This window comes from Leucopleurus acutus (genome assembly GCF_964270905.1).
Source record: "Leucopleurus acutus genome assembly, chromosome: 2".
NCBI lineage: Eukaryota > Metazoa > Chordata > Mammalia > Artiodactyla > Delphinidae > Leucopleurus > Leucopleurus acutus.
Window position 1 is genome coordinate 125,858,682 of NC_139143.1, and position 23,701 is coordinate 125,882,382.

Genomic DNA, 23,701 nt, shown 5'->3' on the forward strand with positions numbered 1-23,701 from the left:
TGTTTTGTTAAGTTCATTTTCCTTTACTTGGCTATCATTTCTGCCATTTAGTGTTTATACTGTATTAACTTCATTGGCTGTTGGATTCAAAAAGTGAGTAGAAATGCTCAGTTGATGATTATTTAGATTTGGAGTCATCTGAAAATTTGGTTGTAGTTGATAATTTCTTGAATTAAACTTAGTTTGTCACTTTCATTTTTTTCCCCCACCAGGCTGATATAGGGCTTCCATATCCACAGAGAGTTGTTCAATTGCCCGAGATTGTATGGGACCAATATACCAATAGCCTTGGGAACTTTGAAAGAGAATTTAAAAATCGCAAAAGACATACTAGGAGAGTTAAGCTAGTTTTTGATAAAGGTAAGAAATTACATGATACGAATTTAATTAGAGAACTACCTGACAAAGTCTTGCTTTAATAATCCTATACGTGGTTTTCTTTTTAGTAGGTTTACCTGCTAGACCAAAAAGTCCTTTAGATCCTAGGAAGGATGGAGAGTCCCTTTCATACTCTATGTTGCCTTTGAGTGATGGTCCAGAAGGCTCAAACAGTCGTCCTCAGGTAAGCAGGATAAAGTGTTAGAGCAGGAAAATTTGAATTGTAGACAAAACATTTTAACATTTTGCTGGTTTGTATTCTTAAAATTCAAGCAGTCTTTCACTTGAAGGTATAATGAGAACATGAACTTTGAAGTTAAGAAAAAGCTGGGTTGAAATCATAACTCCACCACTTACTAGCTGTGGAACTTCAGATGTCATCTATATTAAAGTCTCCAAGCTGCAGTTTCCTCTTATGTAAAATGTGATTAATATCACCCTATTTTGTAGAGCTGTTGTGAGGAATATAATGAGTAGTACATGTAACATGCCCAGTTCAGTGCCTGACACATAATACAGTATTTATTCTAAAAATAAGAGCTCTTTGTGTGTAGTGGAATGTAACTAGGATTTGCTGGTTGTAACCTGGCCTTGCTGCTGTTAGTTAGATGAACTTCAATAAACATGTGGGTTCAGAATGAAAAAGTAACATTTCTTTAAAATAAATAATAGCCATAAAGATAGTGGTATGTTGAGCTATGTAACTAGTTAAAAATATTATGTACATTTTAGTAAAATTGATATTAGGCTCCATTTTATGAGCAAGACATACATTTAGGATATTACTTTATTATTACTTAAATAAAAAGCCTAGCACATTAAAAATATTATAATGGAAAAAATTCCACATATAATTTCCTCATTGTTAGCAAAGAATATATATGGTACATTATTATTTCTAAAACTGCCCTAAACAATCAGTACATATGATCTCTTCAAGATGTTTCCCCACATCCTTAGGCTAGAAATAAAACTGTTCATATTTCAAAAGTAAAGAATAAATAGATAACAATAGATAGCACCTGGTGTGTATTCATGCTTTGTTTCCTTGATTTTTCTTTGTGAGGGTGGATGTGATGCTTTATTTAAAAGATTGGGATGGAAATACTCTTCTGAGGTACAAGACACTAATTGGAAAATGGATTTGTTAAAAATATTTGAATTCTTTGGTTTTCAGATGATTTGCAATCTACCAAAGAAAGGTAATTCAAATAAAATATAAGCAATGTAACAATGATTATTAAAAAAAAAGAAACATTTCTTTTTCTTTAAAATGAAGTTGCTGTCACCTATATCTCAAGATTGCTAGGAATATAAAACCAAATGAAATAAAAGAACATGAAAACATTTTGTAAGCAATAAATTATGTACACATTAAAAAAATAAATTTACTCACATATTTTGAAATTAATTAAAAATTTCACAATTTGTGTGTTATTTGGCTATATCAAAGGGCAGTCTTTGTTTTTTCTCTCTGACAAAAACCTTGTTTTATATGCAGATGATAAGAGGACGCCTGTGTGATGATACCAAACCTGAAACATTTAACCAGTTGTGGACTGTTGAAGAACAGGTAATAGGTATTTCTAAATTGTGTAGGTTTAAAAAAAAAAAAAAAAAAAAGCAGTTAAAATTAGGGCCAGTATTATGAGTAAAGTGTATATTGTTGTATGTAATCCCTCTTAACCATGAATTTAAAATATTTAAACTTGTTTCTGTATACCTTTTTGCATACTTCAAGAATTTTGCATTCTGAGAATATATGAATTCCATTTTGGGGATAATTTTTAAAGAAGGAACCTGGGTTTTGGGGAGGGGATTGAAAAAGATATTGAAACAGATGGAGTAAAGTTTTTGTAATGCAGCTTTGTGAGACAGAAAAACCTGGAGCCAAGTAAAGCTGTGCTTCAAAGTGAATTCTTGTTTTTGTTTGGAGAGGAGCTGGCAAAGCCAAGGTCAGAGTGTTCTCTACATTTTGGCATATAGCTAGGATTGTTTGTGGGTAAGGTTTGAGACACATCTCTATCTCATGTGAGGATTAGCCCCACAGCTATAATGAGTTTATCAGTTTATAAAAAGCTTCAGGAAACTTTTATTTCCAACATTTGGACTGTTTTGCATCCTTAGGACTATGGGAGAATTTAGGAGATAGGTCAGAATATTAAAATTAAATATTTGAATGAAGGACCACACAAAGGAGGAAAAGATCTCTTTTAGTATTCTGTCTAAATCCAAATGAATTTACATAGTTTTGTCAGATCCATAGTGGCAAGCCTAAACATAGTCTAGCAAGATAAAGTGGTCAGTGGAAATCACTAAAATATGTAACATATTAATTAATTATTTTCTTTGTTGGGGGTGCTTTCCTTTTTTTACTGAAGTGCATAGAAAATCTTTATAAGGTCTTTCATAGGTTTATTTTCTAATCTTATTTTTCTTGTGAAGTCTTAAATTCCTTACTAGAAATTTTTCCTATCATGAGAATTTCTAGTTGACCTATCCCCCAGAGTTGGGAGGGAGTATTATAGTTTAAGATGAAAGTTGAATGTATTTATTTAGAAACTCAGTATTAAACTTTCTTAAATTTGGTCTTTGGTTTGGCTTAGAAAAAGCTTGAACAACTACTCTTGAAATACCCTCCTGAAGAAGTAGAATCTCGACGCTGGCAGAAGATAGCAGATGAACTGGGCAATAGGACAGCAAAGCAGGTAATTGAGGAGATAGCCCCATATTGTTGGCATGTTTTTGATGGTTTTTTAAATGAAGGATAGTGAAGCTAAAATCAGTAGACCTGCCCCTTCATATTTAGCTACACAGTGCTATAGTATGTGGAGTTTTAAAAAACAACATTGTGTGTTTTTCTGTTGATTTTAGAAACAACTCTGAGATAATTCTGCTTTGGATCATTACTTAAAAATAAAAAAGTAATGGACTTGGTGTCTCTTGAATGTTTAATGAGTGCACCAGTTTGTGCTTTTTGGTTAGACTGTGCTAATAGATTTGTGATAGTGCCTTAGTAAGTATTCCCTGATTGTCTTTCTAAAAAAATATCTGTCAGTTTTCTCCTTCACATTCCCATTGATATTAATAGATGTGTTTTTATGCTACAAGCACTTGTGTTCACAAGTTGAAACTGTGTTTAGCTTTGGAATCAAACAGATTTAATTTATTTTAACAATTTTTTTGTCTCTATTTTAAAACATAAGTGTCTTTGGTGGCAGTTTAAAATTATTTCTAGATTTATGGTAGATTTTAAGTTGTTACTATTCATTAAGATACACATGTATGTTTTAAAAAACTATTCTGGTACTGCATGTCTTGTCATTTATTACGTTAAAAGGCTTGTCATGTTTCCTTAGGTTGCCAGCCGAGTGCAGAAGTATTTCATAAAACTAACTAAAGCTGGCATTCCAGTCCCAGGCAGAACACCAAACTTATATATATACTCCAAAAAGGTAAAAAGAAAATAGGTAAAAGTAAACCTTAGATCTCAGATTAAATTCATCAAAGTCAGAGTTCCTATGTAAAAGTTTATATATTTATCAGAACAGGGTTATTTTATTTTTAAAATTTGACTCACTGTAAACATTTTCTTATATATGGTAGGATTCCATTATTGCTACTCAGTGAGTTTCAATGATGATTATTCATTATTTTCTTAGGAGTAGGTTAGTTTATGTGAATGAGTGCTGTTTGAAAGATATTAGATTGTATGTCAAAAAGGCCTTTGTGATGTTAAAGTTTTTAGGGTGTTTGATTCTTTAATAAATATAATCAATTTCTGTTTTATACATATATTATATAAATCCAAGGTTAGAAATATTTATTAAGATATTTAATCCTCACTGTAATTCTAGAAGTGTAGGTAGTATCACCTTCACTTTACTCATGATAATATTAATAGATAGCTTTTGTTCTTACTGTTGAATGCTCTGGGCTAGGTACTGTTCTACAACCTTTTTATAGATGAGAAAACTAAGTACATTGAGTAAATTGTCTAGTCACATAGCTGGTAAGTCTGGGAATCATTGATCTTCTGATTCTGCACCTAAGCCTTTTCCACTGTTCTCTGCTGCTCTGTACAGTGAAAAAGCTACTGTCCCTCTCCTACATAGAACACTGCGTAGAATTATAGCCAATTTTTTGCTTTAATTGCAAAAAAATAAAGCACATCATTGGCCTTCTTTCATTTACTTGGTAAATCATCTGGGTACTTCCACTCCCCCGCAACTGCCACCATTCACCTAAAGAGAAGCTAGGAGCCAATCTAATGCTGTTACCCTTCCTTAGTGAAGCTAACTGTTTTACATTTAAGAATATTGTCTATATAGCTCCATGTTTTAAAAATTTTGTTCTTATTCTTTTTACCAAGCTATGGAAGCTTGTTTTAATTTGTCAGATGTTTTAAATATTTTGGATTTTTTTCTCCCCAAATATAGTATTATCTATTAGATATGTAGAGTTCATCCTGTAACTTCAGAATGTTGGAACTTTGATAACCACCATTAACTTAACAGCTTTAATTTTCGTGATTTCTAGGTTATCTTTAGATGTGTTGTGCACCTTATGTTTTCACCACTAAGACTAGACGATGATAACAAAAGGAATACTAAAGAAACCTAAATGTGTTCCGTTCTTTGGGTGCACTGAATTTTAAGTTAACAGACATTTTCACTGCAGAGATCTAGCCCAGTCATAGACGTGGTTAGAGGTTTTTTGTTTTGTTTTGTTTTAAATAAATTTAATTAATTAATTTATTTAGTTTTGGCTGTGTTGGGTCTTTGCTGCTGCGCACAGGCTTTCTCTAGTTGCGGTGAGCGGGGGGCTACTCTTTGTTGTGGTGCGCGGGCTTCTCATTGCTGTGTCTTCTCTTCTTGCGGAGCACAGGCTCTAGGAGTGTGGGCTTCCGCAGTTGTGGTATGCGGGTTCAGTAGTTGTGGCTCATGGGCTCTAGAGAGCAGGCTCAGTAATTGTGGCGCATGGGCTTAGTTGCTCCGCGGCATGTGGGGTCTTCCCGGACCAGGGCTTGAACTCGTGTCCCCTGCATTGGCAGGCGGATTCTTAACCACTGTGCCACCAGGGAAGTCCTGACATGGTTAGAGTTTGAATTTTGAAATGAAATGATGGTTCTCTATGTGGCTGAGGTTATTCTTTGTGGCGGTGCTGTTAGTGAAGAGAGGAAGTCTGCATAGGGGTTCAAAGGGAGGCCTTTGGCTCCACAGAGGCCTATTTTATAATCTTGATTCTACCACTGCCTAGCTGCAGTACCTTGAACAAGAAAGTTAACCTCCTCATGCCTCCGTTTTTTCACCTTTAAATTAGAAGTGATAATAACTACTTTACAGGAGTGTTTTGAGGGCTAAGTGACATTGACAAAGAGTAAGCAGTCAATCAGTGTTAGATACTATTTTCAGACATTCATCGTGTTGGGGAAATTTTCTTTTTACTTGATAGTTTCATATCTGGCTTTGGCTAACTTCATCCTCCTTGATCATCTGTAAGATGACCTTAGAGGAGCTCAGCATGTGAATGCCAAGAGTGTAATAAATGTTGGGGATACAAATATAAGCTACATAATGAGCATATGGTCCATTATATTCCACGCAGGTATTCTGCCTACATTTCTGTTTGTTGGTTTGGTTTGTTTTTATTTAAGGCTTGTTGTCTTTTTAAAAATCCAGATAAAATAGAAAAAGCAACCACGTAAGAGTATGCTGAAGGGTAGAGGTGCAGTCCTTCTGATTAGGCAGATTTGCAGGAAGTAGCATTTATATTTTTGATTCTTTTAATGATTGTCCACTATCCCAATTAAAAATTTGTTTTCTCACTTAGTCTTCAACAAGCAGACGACAGCACCCCCTTAATAAGCATCTCTTTAAACCTTCCACTTTCATGACTTCCCATGAACCACCAGTGTATATGGATGAAGATGATGACCGATCCTGTTTTCGTAGCCACATGAACACTGCTATGGAGGAGGCATCAGTAAGTTATCTATTTATACTATATTTATATCTGTCTTTCTATCTGTCTATCTTTATCTATGTATTATACAGATCAGGATACAGAATGGGAGCACCAGGATTTCCTAATTATTCTTATTCTTCAGAGAATATTGCTTTCTTTTCTTTTAATTAACTAGTCAAACTTGTTTTACAATGGGCTTTAAAAATGTTTTTATGAAGAAACTTTCAAGCATATACAAAAATAAACCCATGTGCACCCATTATTCAACTTTAACAATTATCAGTTTGTGGCAATCTTATTTTCATCTGTACTTCCTACCCACCCAACTTTCTGTCTGGGATTATTTTGGAGCAAGTTCCAGACATTACGAAATATCATTATCATGTTTATCAAAAGGTACTTCTTTATATAATCCAGATATACAGTCAATTCACATTTCCCCAGTCATAAATTGCAGTAGTGCCTCCCCCCCTGCCGCCCTTTTCTCTCTCTTCTGTTTTCCCCTCTCACATTTGTTTTGTTGAAAAACTGGGTTATTTGTCTTGTAGAATTTACCTCAGTGTGGATTTTGTTGTTTGTATCTCCTTGGTGTCATTTAATCTGTTCCTCTGTTCCCTGAATCTCCTATAAATTGATAGGTCTAGATAACTGATCAGATTCAGGTTTATTTGTTTTTTTTGTTTGTTAGGGTGGGCAGGACTACTTCATGTATACTTTTATCAGTTTGACATAGCATACATTGTTGCTTAGATCCATTAACTCATTAGATGTTACAAAATAGTAAAATTCTTTCTTCATTTATTTGATAGAATGTTCACAAAGTAACCCCCACATCAACTATTTGATTATCCTAAGTTACATACAGAAAACGCAGCTAACTGCTTGATTCTTCCCTTTATTTTCTTGTTTTTAAAATAATGAGTTTGTTCTCTGATATCCTCCAGATTGACTCATGAGGTTTGAAAATTTTTGTATTCTTATGAATTGTTGGACTTAAAATATATTTAATATGTTTCAGTGCATTGATATTATTGTCTTTATTAGTATACAACTTGGCCCATTGGTTGGTTGTAACCTATTCAAGCTGGATTTTGAGTTCTTTTGACAAGACTCTAGTAATCTTTTATAGCTTTCTTACTGTCCAGTAGGACAAGGAAATTCCAGGCTCATCTTGTATATTTCCTGCTTCAGACCTGGAGTCAGTTCTGCTTTCTTTTATTGAGAAATGGTATTTGGAGGCTCTGTCATGTTACAGGATGTTACTTGCTACTGGATTGATCATTGTATCTAAGCCTATATAGTGGACAGACCTGAGAAATATGTTATATATTTGTTAAAATTAAAAGACATCATAAATTCATCATTTTATTTCAAATTCAACTTAAGGACTGTGGGAATTTTACTTAACCCATATTGATCTTTAATATGTATCATTTTTCTCCCATGCTGAAAATTCCAGTTATCAGTGACATCAACATAATGCTTACTTTCTTTGTCTCACACTGCCCACAGTAGTCTCAGAATTTAATAATACTAACACTACCATCAACAATATGATCCTGAAAACAGGTTTTTTGGGTAGCACTGTTTTTGCAGAGCACAGGCTCCAGATGCTCAGGCTCAGCGGCCATGGCTCACGGTCCCAGCCGCTCCGCGGCATGTGGGATCTTCGCAGACCAGGGCACGAACCCATGTCCCCTGCGTCAGCAGGTGGACTCTCAACCATTGCGCCACCAGGGAAGCCCCGGGTAGCACTGTTTTTGCCTTAGGATATACCCAACTACACAAATAAAGTCAAATTATACTTTTTAAATCCTCTTGGACTAATTCCTCTCTGTGTTGTCATCAACTGGATGCTATTTTAGGTTAATTCATTTCATTTTACTTTACATTCAGAGATTCCTTTTTATTGCTGTTAATATTTTTTATTTTACTATGCTAAAATTCTTCCTCAATAAGTAACATGATTCTGATTCCTTGCTTAAAGGACATGAAGATTGCCTTATATCTTTCTTAGTACTTTGATTATATATGATAACTGGAAAAGGAGATTTTAATGAAAAGTCAGCAGATAAAAATAAGTCTCCTTTGTTCTGTTTCTAGATTAATCAAACACTGATTGTATAATTTGGTATGAAACTACTGTAAAATGACTGTATTCTTAAATTTTTTTTTTCTTTTTAAACTTGTCTTTTTGAAAAACAGCTAGATTCTGCTGTGTCTTAAGATATGGCATTTGTGTGTAATTTTGTATTTTGTGACTATTAGAATTACTCATTTGAGAAATGTTTATTTACACTTAATATGTAATAGGCTCTGCTAGAGGTCAGCTCCATAGTTATGAATAAAATGTCTATGATCATGGGGTTCTCATAAATCTTAGTTTTGTGGGAGGAGATAAATGTGTAATCACATCAATAAATTACAAAATTTTAAAAATGCTTCAAAAGTATGTGTCATTGTAATTATTTTAGAGGTACTTAATTCAGATTGAGAGTTTAAGTGGAAGACCCAAGGAAGTGATAGTCAAGTTGACCATTGAAGGATGAATAAAACTTAGCTAGGTGAGGAGTGATGATGGGATGCTTAAAAGAAGTACATTTTGAGAAAATTGGCAAAATATAGTATAGGTGGTTGAATTTGATTTAGCTTTTGTTTGGTTGATTTTATTTATTTATTTTTAAATGAGCACCAGTTCACATCACTCTGATTACTTTAAAATAGCTATTTAAATGTATATTTATGAATCCTCTAGTGTAAAATTTATAGATTTCAGTTTCTTTTCAGAAAAGCAGTAGCTAGAGAGACAATCTGTATACCATTTAGACCCCCTTGAAATTGGTCGTAGTATTTCTCCTTTAAGTAAATTTAAAATGATTATAACTAGGAAATCTGTTTATGGGTGAGCATTTTAAAAATATTTGTTTTTTTGTTCATTTTAAAGTAACATTGGTTTATAACATTATATGTTTCATGTGTACAGCATTGTAATTCAACTAATATATATGCGCTACAGTGTGCTCACCACCAAAAATTCTAGTTTCTATCCATCACCATACATTTGACCCCCTCTACCCATCTCTCCCTCCCCCTACCACTCTTCCCCTCTGTGGAAAGAACACCAATCTGTTCTCTGTACCTGTGTGTGTTTTTGTTTTAATTTGTTTGTTTGTTTATTTATTTTATGTTTTTTTAATATTCAACGTAAGAGTGAAATCTCGGTATTTGTCTTTCTCCTCTGACTTATTTCACTTTGCATCAATTCCCTCAAAGTCCATCCTTGTTGCCACAGCTGGCAAGATTTTATCTTTTTTTTTTGATGGCTGAATAGTATGGAATTTTAATTTTTAATTGTTCTGAATACCCATAACAGAAAATTTACCATCTCAGCCAATTTTGAGTGTACAGTTCAGTGGTGTTAAAGTACGTTTACGTTATTGTGCAGCGAATCTCCAGAACTCTTTATGTCTTGCAAAACTGAAACTCTGCATCCAGTAAACATCATCTCACTATTCCCTCCTCCTTCTAGCTCCTGGCAACTACCATTCTACTTTCTGTCTCTTTGAGTTTGACTACTCTGGGTACCTCATATAGGTAGAATCATACAGTTTTTGTCCTTTTGTGACTGGCTTATATCACTTAGCATAATGTCATCAAGGTTCATCCATCATGTAACGTGTCACAATTTCCACTTTACGGCCAAATAATATTCCATTGAGTGTGCATACCACATTTTATTTATCCATTCTTCTGTCAGTGGACACTTGGGTTGCTTCCACCTTTTGGCTGTTGTGACTAATGCTGCTGTGAACACGGGTGTACAAATATCTGTTGGAGTCTCTGCTCTCAAATTCTTTTGGGTATATACCCAGAAGTGGAATTGCTGGATCGTATGGTAATTCTGTTTCATTTTTTGAGGAACCACAGTACTGTTTTCAGTAATGGCTAGAACATTTTATATTCTCATCAACAGTGTACAAAAGTTTCAATTTCTCTACATCCTTGCCAACACTTATTATTGTTATTACTATTTTTTAATTTTGATAGTAGCCATCTTAGTGGGTGTGAGGTGATTTTACTTTTTTTTTAACATCTTTATTGGAGTATAATTGCTTAACAATGTGTTCATTTCTGCTGTATAACAGAGTGAATCAGCTATATGTATACATATATCTAACTTAATCTTGTTGACCAAATTTAATAATACTCTTAGACTTAAAATGCAAATTAAAAAATTTAGCAGAGTTTGTATTCTTTGTATTTGCCTAAAATATCTAAATTTAATACATTTTATTGTAAAATTTCTTACTACATTATTTAATTATTTGGGTTACATCATATTTATTGGTATTACGTATTTATTACATTATTTATGTTGTCTTTCTCAGGGGTAACATAGGAAGGCAGTAGCTATAATTTAACATCTTTAGTTGACAAGAATTTGAAATGGATGAAAGATAGTGGGAGATAAGGTAGTTGAAGTGTGAGATTGTAAAGAATCATTATCCAGCTGAGGCCTTTGGGCTTGACACTGTAGATAGCGAGGAAGCCATTTTTAGCAACAGTGAGACAGAGGAGGGAGTGGATACTATAGAGGACTGATTTGAGAGAGATTTTAGGTAGTATTAAATAGTGACAGAATTATGTTTTATTAGATATAACAGTATAAAATTAAGGATAACACTTAGATTTAGGCCTTGGGCTGCTAGGTGTGTAAGGGGTTAGTTATATGGACAAATCTGGGTTCAAATCACTTGATTCTGCAACTAATTAACTATGTAAGCTTGAGCATATGTTATAATTTCTATAAACATCAGTTTCCTTGATATAATATAAATATAGTAGTGAAGAATACGTAACATGGAGAGTAGGAGGAACGGGAGGTGCAGGGGTTGTCTGGTCCAGGATTGAGAATTGATGGAACATGGGCTTAATGAATTGGGGATGCTTTTAGGAGGGTTGTGGAAATCAGTGACCATGGGATCAGTCATGAGGTAGCAAAGGGAAGAAATGGATTCTGGGTGGCAGAGCACAAATAAATTGGGAAAATAGGAAGCAGTTAGTGATTCATCTGTCAACTTCAAATTCATATAGCTTTTACTGTTCATTTCTTTATTGTAAATAATAATCTTTGTAACTTAAGTTTATCCATTTGAGTAAGAGGAATGTACTGTCTTGATCATTGGGAGTACTGAGCAGAAAACAGAAGAGATTAGTTTGCTTGTTAAGAAAATGTCATATTTACCTGAGGAAGCTTAAAAATCTGTTAGATTGGAGAAGAGGAGCTTCCTGCAGATCAGGAAAAAGATTACAAGGAGTCTTCCAAGTCGCCATGAACTTGTTGGGATGGGGTTGAAGCTGCGTTAGTGTATGACAGAGGTGGGAGTCATGCCTTGTTCCCTTGGTACTTGCGTATGAAGATGCCTACTACTCAATATTACTATTGCATTAAGAATCCCTCCAGGGCTTCCCTGGTGGCGCAGTGGTTGAGAGTCCGCCTGCCAATGCAGGGGACACGGGTTCGTGCCCCGGTTCGGGAAGATCCCACATGCCGTGGAGCGGCTGGGCCCGTGAGCCATGGCCACTGAGCCTGTGCTCCGCAAAGGGAGAAGCCACAACAGTGAGAGGCCCGCGTACCGCAAAAAAAAAAAAAAAAAAAAAAGAAGCCCTCCAGAAGTATTAGTCTAAACTATTGCTGATAGCAGCGCTGATTTTCTATGAGCCCTAAAAGGTTGAGGGTCTCTTTGGCCTCTCCCGTTGCGGAGCACAGGCTCCGGACGCACAGGCTCAGCGGCCATGGCTCACGGGCCCAGCCACTCCGCGGCATGTGGGATCTTCCCAGACTGGGGCACAAACCCGTGTCCCCTGCATCGGCAGACGGACTCTCAACCACTGCGCCACCAGGGAAGCCCGAGGGTCTGTTAAATGTGAAAAATATCTTGTCAATAGAAAAATACTCTTTATCAGTATTTCTTATACTAGTTCATTTTAATTATGAAACTAACAGTTTTGTTTTGTGTTTTGTTTTTTTCAATAGGATGAAGAAAGTATTCCTATTATGTATAGGAACTTACCTGAATATAAGGAACTATTACAGTTTAAAAAGTTAAAAAAACAGAAACTTCAGCAAATGCAAGCTGAAAGTGGATTTGTGCAACATGTGGGCTTCAAGGTAAATTCTATTTAATTCTTCTATTCATTTAATTTTTGAAAGGGTGATAGGATATATTTAAGGTGGTTTTCGGAGCTTTAAGCTCCACGACTTTCAAGCACACAGATAAAAGTAAGTTTAGCTCTTGTCCTGTTCATTTATACAAAGTAGTGTGCCACAGTTACTGGTGTCAAGAGATTTATGATTCAGTAGAGATAGAGAAGAAAAATATACAGGTATACTTTGAGGTAATATATGAGATGAGAGGTTTTTCTAGCTATTTCCCCACCCCAAATTTACTGAGATATAACTGACAAATAAAAACTACATATTTGTGTACAAAAAATTTAAGATATAAAAAAAATTCACCTCGCATAGTTATCTGTTTTTTTTGAGATAAGAACACTTAACATCTGCTCTCTCAGCAAATTTCAAGTATGCAATGCAGTATTATTAACTATAATTACCGTGTTGTACATTAGACCTCCAGAACTTATTCATCTTATAACTGAAAGTTTGTACCCTTTGACCAATGACACCACGCCCACCTCTACCTCCCCCCACCCCACCCAGCCCCTGGCAACCCTCAGCAACCTCCATTCTAAATTTAACTTTTTTGGATTCTACATTTAAGCGAGATCATATAGTATTTGTCTTTCTGTGTCTGATATATTTCACTTAGCGTAATGTCCTTAGGTTTCATCCATGTTGTCACAAATGGCAGGATTTCTTTCTGTTTTATGGCTGAATAATACTCCGTTGTGTGTGTGTGTGTGTGTGTGTGTGTATATATATAGAGAGAGAACACATTTTCTTTGTCCATTCATCCATAGGGCTATTTCTTTTGTTGTTGCTGTTGTTCATGGATCAGAAATTTCTTTTCCCCTTTCAGATTCCGTTATCTCTGCTGTTTTTTGAGGGGCTAGTAGAAATACATTTATTCATGCCACAAAATTTTGAGATATCCATTTATGTTCCAGGCACTTTGCTAAGTGCTAGGGATTCAGCAGTAAACAAGATGGACTCACATCCTTCCCTATTCTGTTTTCATCTCATAAGTGATTTAGAGAAGTTAAATGAGTGAATTAGTTGAGTGTGACTAGTGTGCATACTGGAGAGTAGTGAGAGGCTATTTAGTTGCCTTGGAAATTTTGCTAAGGAGTTTAAACTCTTCTAAAATGTTGGAGAAACTTTGAAGGATTTTAAGCAGAGTAACATGAAATTTGCATTTTGGAAAGATCATCCTATTTTCTTAAACAATACAACCCTTAGGAAGGCAGTGGGTTTAGAGTGGATAACTCTTAATTCTGACTACAGTATTGTTAAATTCTTTAAATAATAATTTGTTCATGTATATTTTTTATGTAATTGAAAAAAAATTAAGTGAAGGGGGAAAAAGATCATTCTGGCATTAGTATGGAGAATGGATAGGAAGAAAGCAAGGCTGAGGGCAGGGAGACTAGTTGGAGATTCTCTTCATTAATTTAGACAAAAGATGAGAATGTCCTGAACTTGACTGGTGGCTGTAGAAATAGAGAGATTGACAGGTTTGAGAACACCTTAGATGTTAGAACTGGCTATACTTGGTGGGATTGGAGGAAGTAAAATTGAGACCATGAACTACAGATTTGCTGGTAGTGGTATACATAAAAATACTGATGTGTGCTGTGACTTAATAAATTTAAAACAAAATTCTTATACCTCTGATCCTCTGGAGTTGCTATTAGCCAGAATATATTAAATGATTTTCTTTTCTAGATCTTTCAGTGGTCCTGCTTCTCCATTTAGAGATTTTCCTAATTGACAGCTGTGTCTTTCCAGGAAGAAACTCTCTCCACTTCTCATAATTTTGTTGTAAGACCCAGCTGTGGCTTGTTTGCCAGTCTGTCAGCCACTCTAGTTGGCCTGATGATCAAAGAAACTAGAAATGAGATTTACTTTGATTTCCAAGATTGCGCAGAACACACCGAGGGCTACCACACTGCCACAACACTGAGAAAGAGCTAAATTTGCCTTTTCTTCATGGTGGGCGTTGGTTATTAGGAGCCTTCAAGGCTTTGGAAAGTAACTCAGTAAGGTGAAAGTTCAGAGAGGATTTTGTGTTCAGTTGGGTTTATGTTAGCTGTGGTATCCTGTTTTAAATACTTCTGTAACATATTTGGATAGTTTTAACAATGGTATTAAGTCAGTGGTTCTAAATCCCAGTCATTGTACACTGGTCTGAGGTACCTTTCAAGTCAATAGCTACTAATAATCAAATGCCCAAGTTTGCAGATGATTTACTTAAGATTTTTAAAAATAAATTAAAGCATATTATGATGTTCCTCTCACCCATCTGTATTGTAGCTCAATCTTGAATGGATAGAGTTTCAACTATTTTGCTAGAAATTGTGCCTAACTTATAACCATTTTTTGTGTTATCCCACTATCTTGTGCATGGGGAGAGAGGAGAGAATGTTTATGTGCACATTATGTGTTGCCCAGCAGGAAAAAAGAAAGCTTGAGAACAATATAGTTTAATACTTTTTCTCTCTGAATTTTTAATAGTGTGATAACTGTGGCATAGAACCTATCCAGGGTGTTCGGTGGCACTGCCAGGATTGTCCTCCAGAAATGTCTTTGGATTTCTGTGATTCTTGTTCAGACTGGTAAGTGTTATCTATCATTTTAAGTCTTAAATTTTGACAAGAGCTTCTCAGACACTAGTGAGTTTGATTTCTAAACTGCTTAGAAAATCACCACATTTAATGGGTTGAACTTTGTTGTTCTAGACAATTAAGAAATTATCCTTAATGACACCATATCTGAAGTAACTTTCCATTAGAGATTTTGAGAGATTATTGGATTTAAACAGGTAGAGCTGTGAGGAAGTTTGATAATATCTAGACCAAAATGCATCCAATGCCATGTAATGATGTGTTTGTATGTGTGTGTGTGTGTGTGTGTGTGTGTGTGTTTTCTTTTCAGCCTTCATGAAACAGATATTCACAAGGAAGATCACCAACTAGAACCTGTTTATAGGTCAGAGACATTCTTAGACAGAGACTACTGTGTGTCCCAGGGCACCAGTTATAATTACCTTGACCCAAACTACTTTCCAGCAAACAGATGACATGGAAGAGAACATCATATACTAGTCCTCTTCAACACATAGCAATGGTATCATTGTGAATTATGTGCACAGTTTGGAAAGATTCTCTACTTTCCCTGAAATGACACTCACAGCATGACAGCTTCCTGAGTGTTCTCGTCAACAGCTCTGCACCGTTGTGGCTCTAGATCACTGTTCAGCAGCTGAACATTCCTGGTGAGCAAAAGGGTTTCCCTGGTGAAATTCGCACCACCACCTTAAAGCCTTTTAGGTGGTGATCTTAAATGGGTGAGATGGAAATGAGAGCACATATTAAAGAGAGAGTAAATTCCAAAGGTTTCAAAGAACTTGGTCATAAATATGCTAATGAGAAGACAAAGTATTTATATTAAAAGTTTAGTAGCTTTCAGTTTTGTGAAAATAGTTTCCAGCACAGAAACTGACTTCCTTAGACAAAGTTTTAACCAATGATGGTGTTTGCTTCTAGGATATATACACTTTAAAAGAACTCACTGTCCCAGTGATGGCCGCTGATGGCCTTTAGTAAATTGGAGCTGCTTAACCATGTTGTCTAATTTCTTTTAACCACAATGAACTGTCCTTATTACCAACAGTGAAGCACTACAGGAGGCAACTGTGGCATTGCTTCCTTAACCAACTCATGGTGTGTGAATGTTATAAAATTGTCACTCAGATATATTTTTTAAATGTAATGTTATATAAGATGATCATGTGATGTGTACAAACTATGGTGAAAAGTGCCAGTGGTAGTAACCGTGTAAAGTCTCTAATTCACAACATTAATTCCTTTAAAATACACAGCCTTCTGCCTCTGTATTTGGAGTTGTCAGTGCAACTCATAGAAGAAAACTGCCTAATAGAAAAATCATATATATGGTAATAATTTCCCTCTTTTGTAGTCTGCACAAGATCCATAAAAGATTGTATTTTTATTACTATTTAAACAAGTGATTAAATTTAGTCTGTGCAGTGAGCAAGAGCTCACATGCATTCTTTTATACTGCTGGATTTTGTTGTGCATCATTTAAAACATTTTGTATGTTTCTTCTTATCTGTGTATACAGTATGTTCTTGAATAATGTTCATTTGTCAGAAGAACTGTGAGAAATAAACTATGTGGATACTGTCTGTTTATATTATAGAATGCTTGTTGTGACTTCCTTCGGCTAGATTTTGGATTTTATTTTTACTAGTATTAAAACCAAAACAATTTTTTTTAAGGTTTTTTTTTTTTTCCTTTACCTATCTGTCCATTAAAAAAGAGTAAGGACTATATGATGGAAAAGAAGGTAAACTTGAGAAGCTCTGTAAAAGATGGTAATGTTTTCACTCAGTGTGTGTGCTGAAACACTAAACTAGGTTAACAAAAAAGAATATGTACCATGGTTAAAGAAAAAGACAATTATTAATGTCCAGATGTGAAAACTAAACTTAGGTTGAAAACTTTTAACCTATCATTCTTTCTGATGAAATAAGCCCCCCATGTGTTAAATAAGTGGTTTTTGAAAATCGCTGTATTCCCTGGAAATTATTATTGACTACTGGAAAAGAAAATATAAATATTCTAAGATTAAGTATACTGACGCAATTTTTAGAGTCTCCTGTTTTTTCCAATTTTAAATCAAGGGGACATTATTTACCAGTCCTCTTCAATACATTGCAGGGTACTGAAATAATACCCTGAATTCTTTCAATTGAGAAAAGTAATACAGTTTTAACTATAGAAATATGAGAATTTTAAAGTAATATATTGATTAAAGAATACTGATGATTTTGATAAAATATATCACATCAGAAGAAAAGGAAATGGACTTGAATTAGAGTTTTTGCTCTGGAATTATTAGTTGGGGCAAGAAGAGGGGAATCATTAACATTCTGGGCATTTGGCTATTATACTTCAAGTGAATATGCCAGAGATCTACCTTCAACTTGTAGTAAAGTTGAAGTAGCACTTGATGGTAACTTCTGTGTTTGCATAGAAGTAATACCAGTCAGTTTTGGAGAACCATTCAGAGCCATTCAGAAATCCCATAAAGTATGAAGTGTGCTTTGAAAGAGTGATACAATTGATATTTATATAAGCAGAATAGACAAAATAAATCCACTTAAATGTATTTTTTAAGGACAAAGATTTTGAGAATTTTGAGTAACAAAATTTTCTGCTTGAGCAAAGATGTGTTTATTTTGCATTTTTCAGCTCCAAGCAAACAGTCCTCATGGCTTTAAAAGGGTAGTAGTAGTGGTAATGTGTTTTGTTGTTGTTTTAATGTGAGGACTGCAGGAATGCACAGGGCTCTCATTTGCAAGTAGGCCTTCCATCTCCTACATAGAAGCATTGGTTGTAAAAGACAACATAGACCTACTTATTAAAGCATCACTTATTTAGTAGTATTCAGTAGGTCAGTTGTAGTTCCTGAAATATTCTGCTCAAGTTATTTGCTAAGAACTGAAGGAACTTTTAATGACACCTAAAACCACTGCTTTAATGTTTTTAGGCAGAGGGGATTTTGGGTGGTGTGTGATGTGTGCTAAGAATAATAGCAGACACTGATAGAGTGCTTGTTACGTGCCAAGCAAGCATACAGTAACAAATTTAATCTTACAACCTTATGAGGCAGGTTCATTTTTATCCTGTTTTCATATGAGGAAATCTAGCCAGAGTGGTTAAGTAACTTGCCCAAGGTCATATAGTTAGTAAAGTGGTGATGCTTAGATTTTAGCCCAGACAGATTGCTTCAGAGTCAGCGTCTGAGCAAGAATGTTCCCTTTGTGTCAGGGGTCTCAGAGATGGTGGAGGTGGAGGTGTGCAGGAGTTGCTTTTCTGTCTTCTCTTCTGGTGCGGTATGCACCCTAGAGTACAGACGTGAGCGCACGTCCAGGTTTATAGCTCAGAATAGAGCAGCATATCTGTGGATGGGGAAACCCATCGATATGTGAAACCGTCTGCCCCATGATGAATTAGGAAAACACATAATTTACATATTCTAATTTGACAGCAAACATGTGGTCATGAGGCTTTAGGCAAAGCTGGGACTGAAGACTTGGGTCTTCTGCCTCAGGTACGATTTGTTTCCATGCATGTTTGGTGCCTCTCACTTAACCTAATAGTATGCTGTGTCCATTTTTCTCTCCTTTTCTCTTTTGTTTAAATTAAATTGCAGAACACAACAATTTACTGAGGTATGAGGAACATTTTTTTTATGAAATTAAAAAAATAATATATGACATGTATTAAGGATAAATACTTTGCAAATTTCTATGGTAGTTATAAACATAAGAGTGGCATGCTGTATAAACTATACTTCTTACTGTGGATAACAGAGTTTGAAGGGCATTATTCTAGGTACACTGGGTAGATTGAAAGCCTCCAGATAACAAGTAGATTTTTACACAAGATTATGTCCTATTTAGGTTCTAAAGGTTTGTTTTTATTTCATCTTGAAGAAAACTGGGCTTCTGTTTATATGATCCCAGGAAAAAAAAAAACAAAAAACCTTTTCCCCTACAGTTCAAGTAGCTGATTAAATGGATTTTTGAGCATGGTGTCACATTTAGCTCCATGAGAACAGAGACCATCTGTGTCTATATTTATCCCTAGGGCCTGGCTCTTAGTAGATTCTCAATAAATATTTATTGGTAGTAGGACCAATGTTTTGGTTACATTTTTCTCTAGGAAGTTAGAGAAACCACCTGTGTCTGAGTGTGTCTGTGAGTGCATCTGTGGGACCCTTAGAGGGTTTGCCTCAGGAGATCTCCTTTACAGGGGTCTGGGAGGAATAAAGGATCATTACATCCTATTTTATCTGGAGGATGTGGTTCAAACCTGGGTGGCTGAGATTTTGGTTCTCTCTGGGACCCCATTTTCTGCCATGTTTTTAGAGTGATATAATGTTAACTAGCATGGAAATTCTGGGTCCTAGTCTCAGTTGTGGAAGTGAGACCCTCAACAAACGTTGACAAAGAGCTGCCTCTTATTGAGCACTAGGAACTAGTAAATGATTTACATGTATTATTAACCTGCTTAATCAGCACAACACCTCTATGAGGTTGCTTACTATTGTGACCTCCATGGTACAGATGAGAAAACTAAGGTTCAGAGGATTTAAATGTTAGTTCTCCATAATGACTGCTATGTGTGGGACTGAGGATACAGAGCCTTGCCCTTCTGAAGCTTATATTCTAATGCCGAAGACCTGCGGTAAACAAGTAAATAAAAAATACTATGTAATTTTATGCAGACATAAATGCTGTGAAGAAAAATAATGCTTGAAAAAAAAATGATGGACGAATCGGGACCAGCCTGCCATTTAGAGGGAATAATCAAAGAACACCTCAACAACAAGGGTAAATTTGAACAGAGACCTAAATGGAGTGAGGGAGTTAGCCTTGTGGATAATCTGAAGGAAGAGGCAGAAGGATAGCAAGGGCAAGGGCCCTGATCCAGTACAGAGCTTAGCTTGTTCAGGCAACGTTAAGAGGGCCAGTGTAGCTTGAATCAAATGAGTAAGAGGAGAGTGGTAGTTGTTGAGGTGAGAGAGGGCAGAGGGCCAGATCAGGTGAGGCCTTGAATGTAGATCATTGTAAAGGAGTTTGGACTGTGTTCTGATGTGTTCTACATACAGACAAGGTCTTCTTCGAGGAGCAGAGACCTCTAAGGTCCTTTCCTGCTTTAGTGACTTCAGTGATGTCATATCAAGCCATTCAAGTCAGTCGACCTGTTTTAACAGTTCTGTAGAAGACTTGCTTTGCACCTCTAGATACTCTTCTTCCGGGCAAAGCCATTTACCCCTGCTGATCTTTTTCAAGAGGGTGGCCAACTGCAGCCATAAAAGCCATGGCTGGGCTTGTCTGCTGCCCTGCTGTCTATCAAAGCTGTGGTGGGCATGGGCTGTTGACCAATATGTGGTATGTGTTTAAAGAATGTTAATTCCTACAAAGAGTCACTTTGTGTTTTCTGGCACAACTGATGATTTTCATCCTGTAACTCTTTTTCTAATTTACTCAAATACTCCTTGTCCTCCCCTGTAGAGAGTGTTACAACTCGGGGTAGTAATGAAATATTTCACAACCGTGTGAGTTGTAGGAACATGCCCCTTTTTGTTAATAGAGGCGTAATTGTAACCAAAGAAATTTAATTTCTTCTTTAGCAAACACTGACATTTCTGTTTAAGAATGACTGCTAGAGTAAAAGGAAATACCATGTATCATGAATTACACTGGAAGTTCTTTCTGTAATAGCTCAAAACTGGCCTATGGCCAAAATTAAAACCATATGAGCATATCATAAATCTCAACTCTTACTGTGTTTGCTTCTAATTCTGTTTGGAATAAGGCTTCAAATGCTTTCCAGAATGATGTGAGTTACAAATAAATAGAAAAAAGTTATCCTGTGTTCCATTTACTTTATTTATACATATCCATTTCAAGAAAAAAAAAGATTTTAAAAATACAGTTCTGTCCCAGAAATGGATCCTTATCTGCACAACCATTGAAGAAAAAAAAAATCATGCAAACGGAAACTGTGGTCTTTTCTAGTGACTGAATGGAAGATGCAGTTATTCCAGTAGAATATATAAGAAACTCTTATTTGGCAACTGATAGCACAAAAGAGAAACCAAACTTCACCAGTTTGGTTTGAGGAAACACAATTTTACATACGGATAAAAGGTTTGCAAACCCCTGGAAATGGCCTGTATGGAACAAATACAGCATTGGTATCTGTTAAACATGGTGTACTGACATGCCCTTTCCACCCACGTCAGTTTTGTTACTATATTTCTTACTTGCTTGGTAACTAGATAATCATTTAAAACCAAAGCCATAAGTTGACATTAGTCCAGTGAATGTGATACCAAACCACCGCATGCTTTTAAATTCTGTTTGGTCATTGGTTTTAACGTATAATTCCCCAAATGCACCACCAGCTATAGAAGAGACTAGGTTATTAGATAATTTATTCAATTTGTTCACTTAGCCAATACGACACTATTCCAAGTAGCCAGTATCATAGAAATGAATAGAGAAATGTTACCGGTGACTAGTCTAGATTTTGCTATCTTGGAAAAGCTATACAATTTCACATACAAAAAAGCTCTTATCACATTTTTTCAAATTTAATCAAATTTCTTATGAACAATTTGTGTTGTCTCGTCAACCCAATCTCTTCAGCTCTGAGCTGGATGAGACTTGAGGAAACGTCCAGAGGAAGAGGCTCAGGCCTGCCCCCCCATCTTAAGGGCCTTAATCAGGTAACAAGAGATAGATCTTCAGAAGAGGAAGGAAGATGTGACAGGGCGTTAGGGATGCTAACTCCTCCCTATCTGCAGAGAGTAGAACCGAATGATCAGACCCTAGTAAGTCCTGAAGGCACAACTGACACAGATGGGCACTGCACTGCTGTTCATGTACTAATTTAGCTCAGAGGTGATAGAAAAGTGTGCTGCTGTGAGTGCAGACAGCTGTCTGACTTAGGAGGAAAAGGTTGGATAATACCAAATACACCATGCATGATTTCCAGACACCTTTCAGGTCAAGCTGGGAAGCAGACAGCAATGTCAGGATTTGGGGGTGGGGGGCATACAAAAGGTTTAAATGGAAACATACAGTGTTAAGGGATGAACTTTTAATATTTTTCTCTGTCTCCACTCTCCTTAACATACATGCATTTTTGCCTTCAGAAAATAGAGTCAATAGCTGTGCAAAGTTGAAGAAAAACTTCCTCTGGCGTCCCCTCTGCATTTATCTGTGTTAAAAAGGAAAGAAAGAGAAAGTTAGTCTTAAAAAATGTTTTTAAATAAGGCCACTTTTAGTAATAAAAAAGATTACCTGCTTATAAGTTGCTGTGCAAAATTTTAAAATACAGGACTCCAAAATCACAGAGAAAAGCGTAGTTGTTTGAAAACTAGGTGCCTAATTAAAAAAACAAGACACGACTACACACCTATTAGAATGGGCAAAATCTAAAACACGTCATCAAATACTGGTGAGGATGTGAAGCAACAGGAACTCTCATTCTTTGCTGATGGGAATGTGGAAGGGTACAGTCACTTGGGGAATGAGTTTGGCGGTTTCTTACAAATTAAACATGCTTAGCATATGATCCGGCAGCCTGTGCTCTGGTACTTACCCAAAGGAGTAGAACACGTATGTCCACACAAAATCCTGCACACACGTTTATAGGAGCTTTATTCATGATTGCCAAAACTTGGAAGCAACCGAGATGTCCTTAGGTGAGTGGATAAATAAACTGTGGTACATGCAAACAATGGGATATTATTTAGTGCTCAAAAGAAATGAGCTCTCAAGCCATGAAAAGACTTGGAGGAAACTTAAATGCATATTGCTAAATGAAAGAAGCCAATCTTAAAAGGCTGCATACAATATGATGTAATGGAAAAATGGCAAAACTGTGGAGACAGTAGAAAAGGTCGAGAGCTGGGGGGAGAGAGGAATGAGTAGGTGGAACGCAGGATTTTTATTGTAGTGAAACTATTCTGTGTGATATTATAATGGTGGATACATGTCGCTATACGTTTGTCAAAACCCACAGAACGTGCAACGCCAAGAGTGAACCCTAATGTAAACTATGGACTTTGAGTGGTAATGATGTGTTGATGTAGGTTCATCAGTTATAACGAATGTGCTACTCCTGTGTGGGATATTTTTGTTCTGGGGGGTTTTTTTTGGCCGCACCGTGCGGCTTACAGGATCTCTGTTCCCCGACCACGGATTGAACCCAGGTCCCCTGCAGTGAGAGCTCGGAATCCTAACCGCTAGGCCACCGGGGAACTCCGTGTGGGATGTTGATAGTGGGAGAGGTTGAGTGTGTTTTGGGACACGGGGAATATGAGAACTCTACTTTGTGCTCAATTTTGCTGTGAACCTACAGCCCGTCTAACAACGACAGCAAGAGCTAGGTGCTTATTGAGGTAGATAAAGTAATGTTAAAGGTCACGGAAAGGCTTTGAGTTAGTTAAAATGAGACCTTATGAGTGTTCTGGAGTGTTTGGAGCAGGGTAGGAATAGGGCAGAGGTTGGGGGATGAGAAGGACGGGTGTGGAAAAGAAAGCAAAAGTTGAGACCTCAACTTGCAG

General features: G+C 36.2%; 2 protein-coding genes across 9 annotated transcripts in view; one reads left to right on the plus strand and one right to left on the minus strand.

Moving 5' to 3' along the window:
- ZZZ3 (zinc finger ZZ-type containing 3) overlaps positions 1-16,909 on the plus strand; it is a 99,694-nt gene extending 82,785 nt beyond the window's left edge. For 2 of the 3 annotated variants that reach the window (XM_082832740.1, XM_082832741.1), the window contains 9 exons: positions 213-360; positions 447-562; positions 1,880-1,951; positions 2,985-3,086; positions 3,738-3,833; positions 6,211-6,363; positions 12,383-12,517; positions 15,044-15,144; positions 15,464-16,909. In XM_082832740.1, the coding sequence (XP_082688866.1) occupies positions 213-360; positions 447-562; positions 1,880-1,951; positions 2,985-3,086; positions 3,738-3,833; positions 6,211-6,363; positions 12,383-12,517; positions 15,044-15,144; positions 15,464-15,608 (1,068 nt within the window). In that variant the 3' untranslated portion in view covers positions 15,609-16,909. The remainder of the gene's footprint in view (positions 1-212; positions 361-446; positions 563-1,879; positions 1,952-2,984; positions 3,087-3,737; positions 3,834-6,210; positions 6,364-12,382; positions 12,518-15,043; positions 15,145-15,463) is intronic. The other variant, XM_082832742.1, reaches the window with a different exon arrangement.
- A 5,372-nt stretch (positions 16,910-22,281) lies between these two features.
- The window catches only part of AK5 (adenylate kinase 5), a gene marked incomplete at both ends in the record, with an annotated part of 236,929 nt that continues 235,509 nt past the window's right edge, over positions 22,282-23,701 (minus strand). For 4 of the 6 annotated variants that reach the window (XM_082863294.1, XM_082863292.1, XM_082863293.1 and 1 more), the window contains one exon: positions 22,282-22,350. In XM_082863294.1, the coding sequence (XP_082719420.1) occupies positions 22,282-22,350 (69 nt within the window). The remainder of the gene's footprint in view (positions 22,351-23,701) is intronic. The other 2 variants (XM_082863290.1, XM_082863291.1) reach the window with 2 other exon arrangements.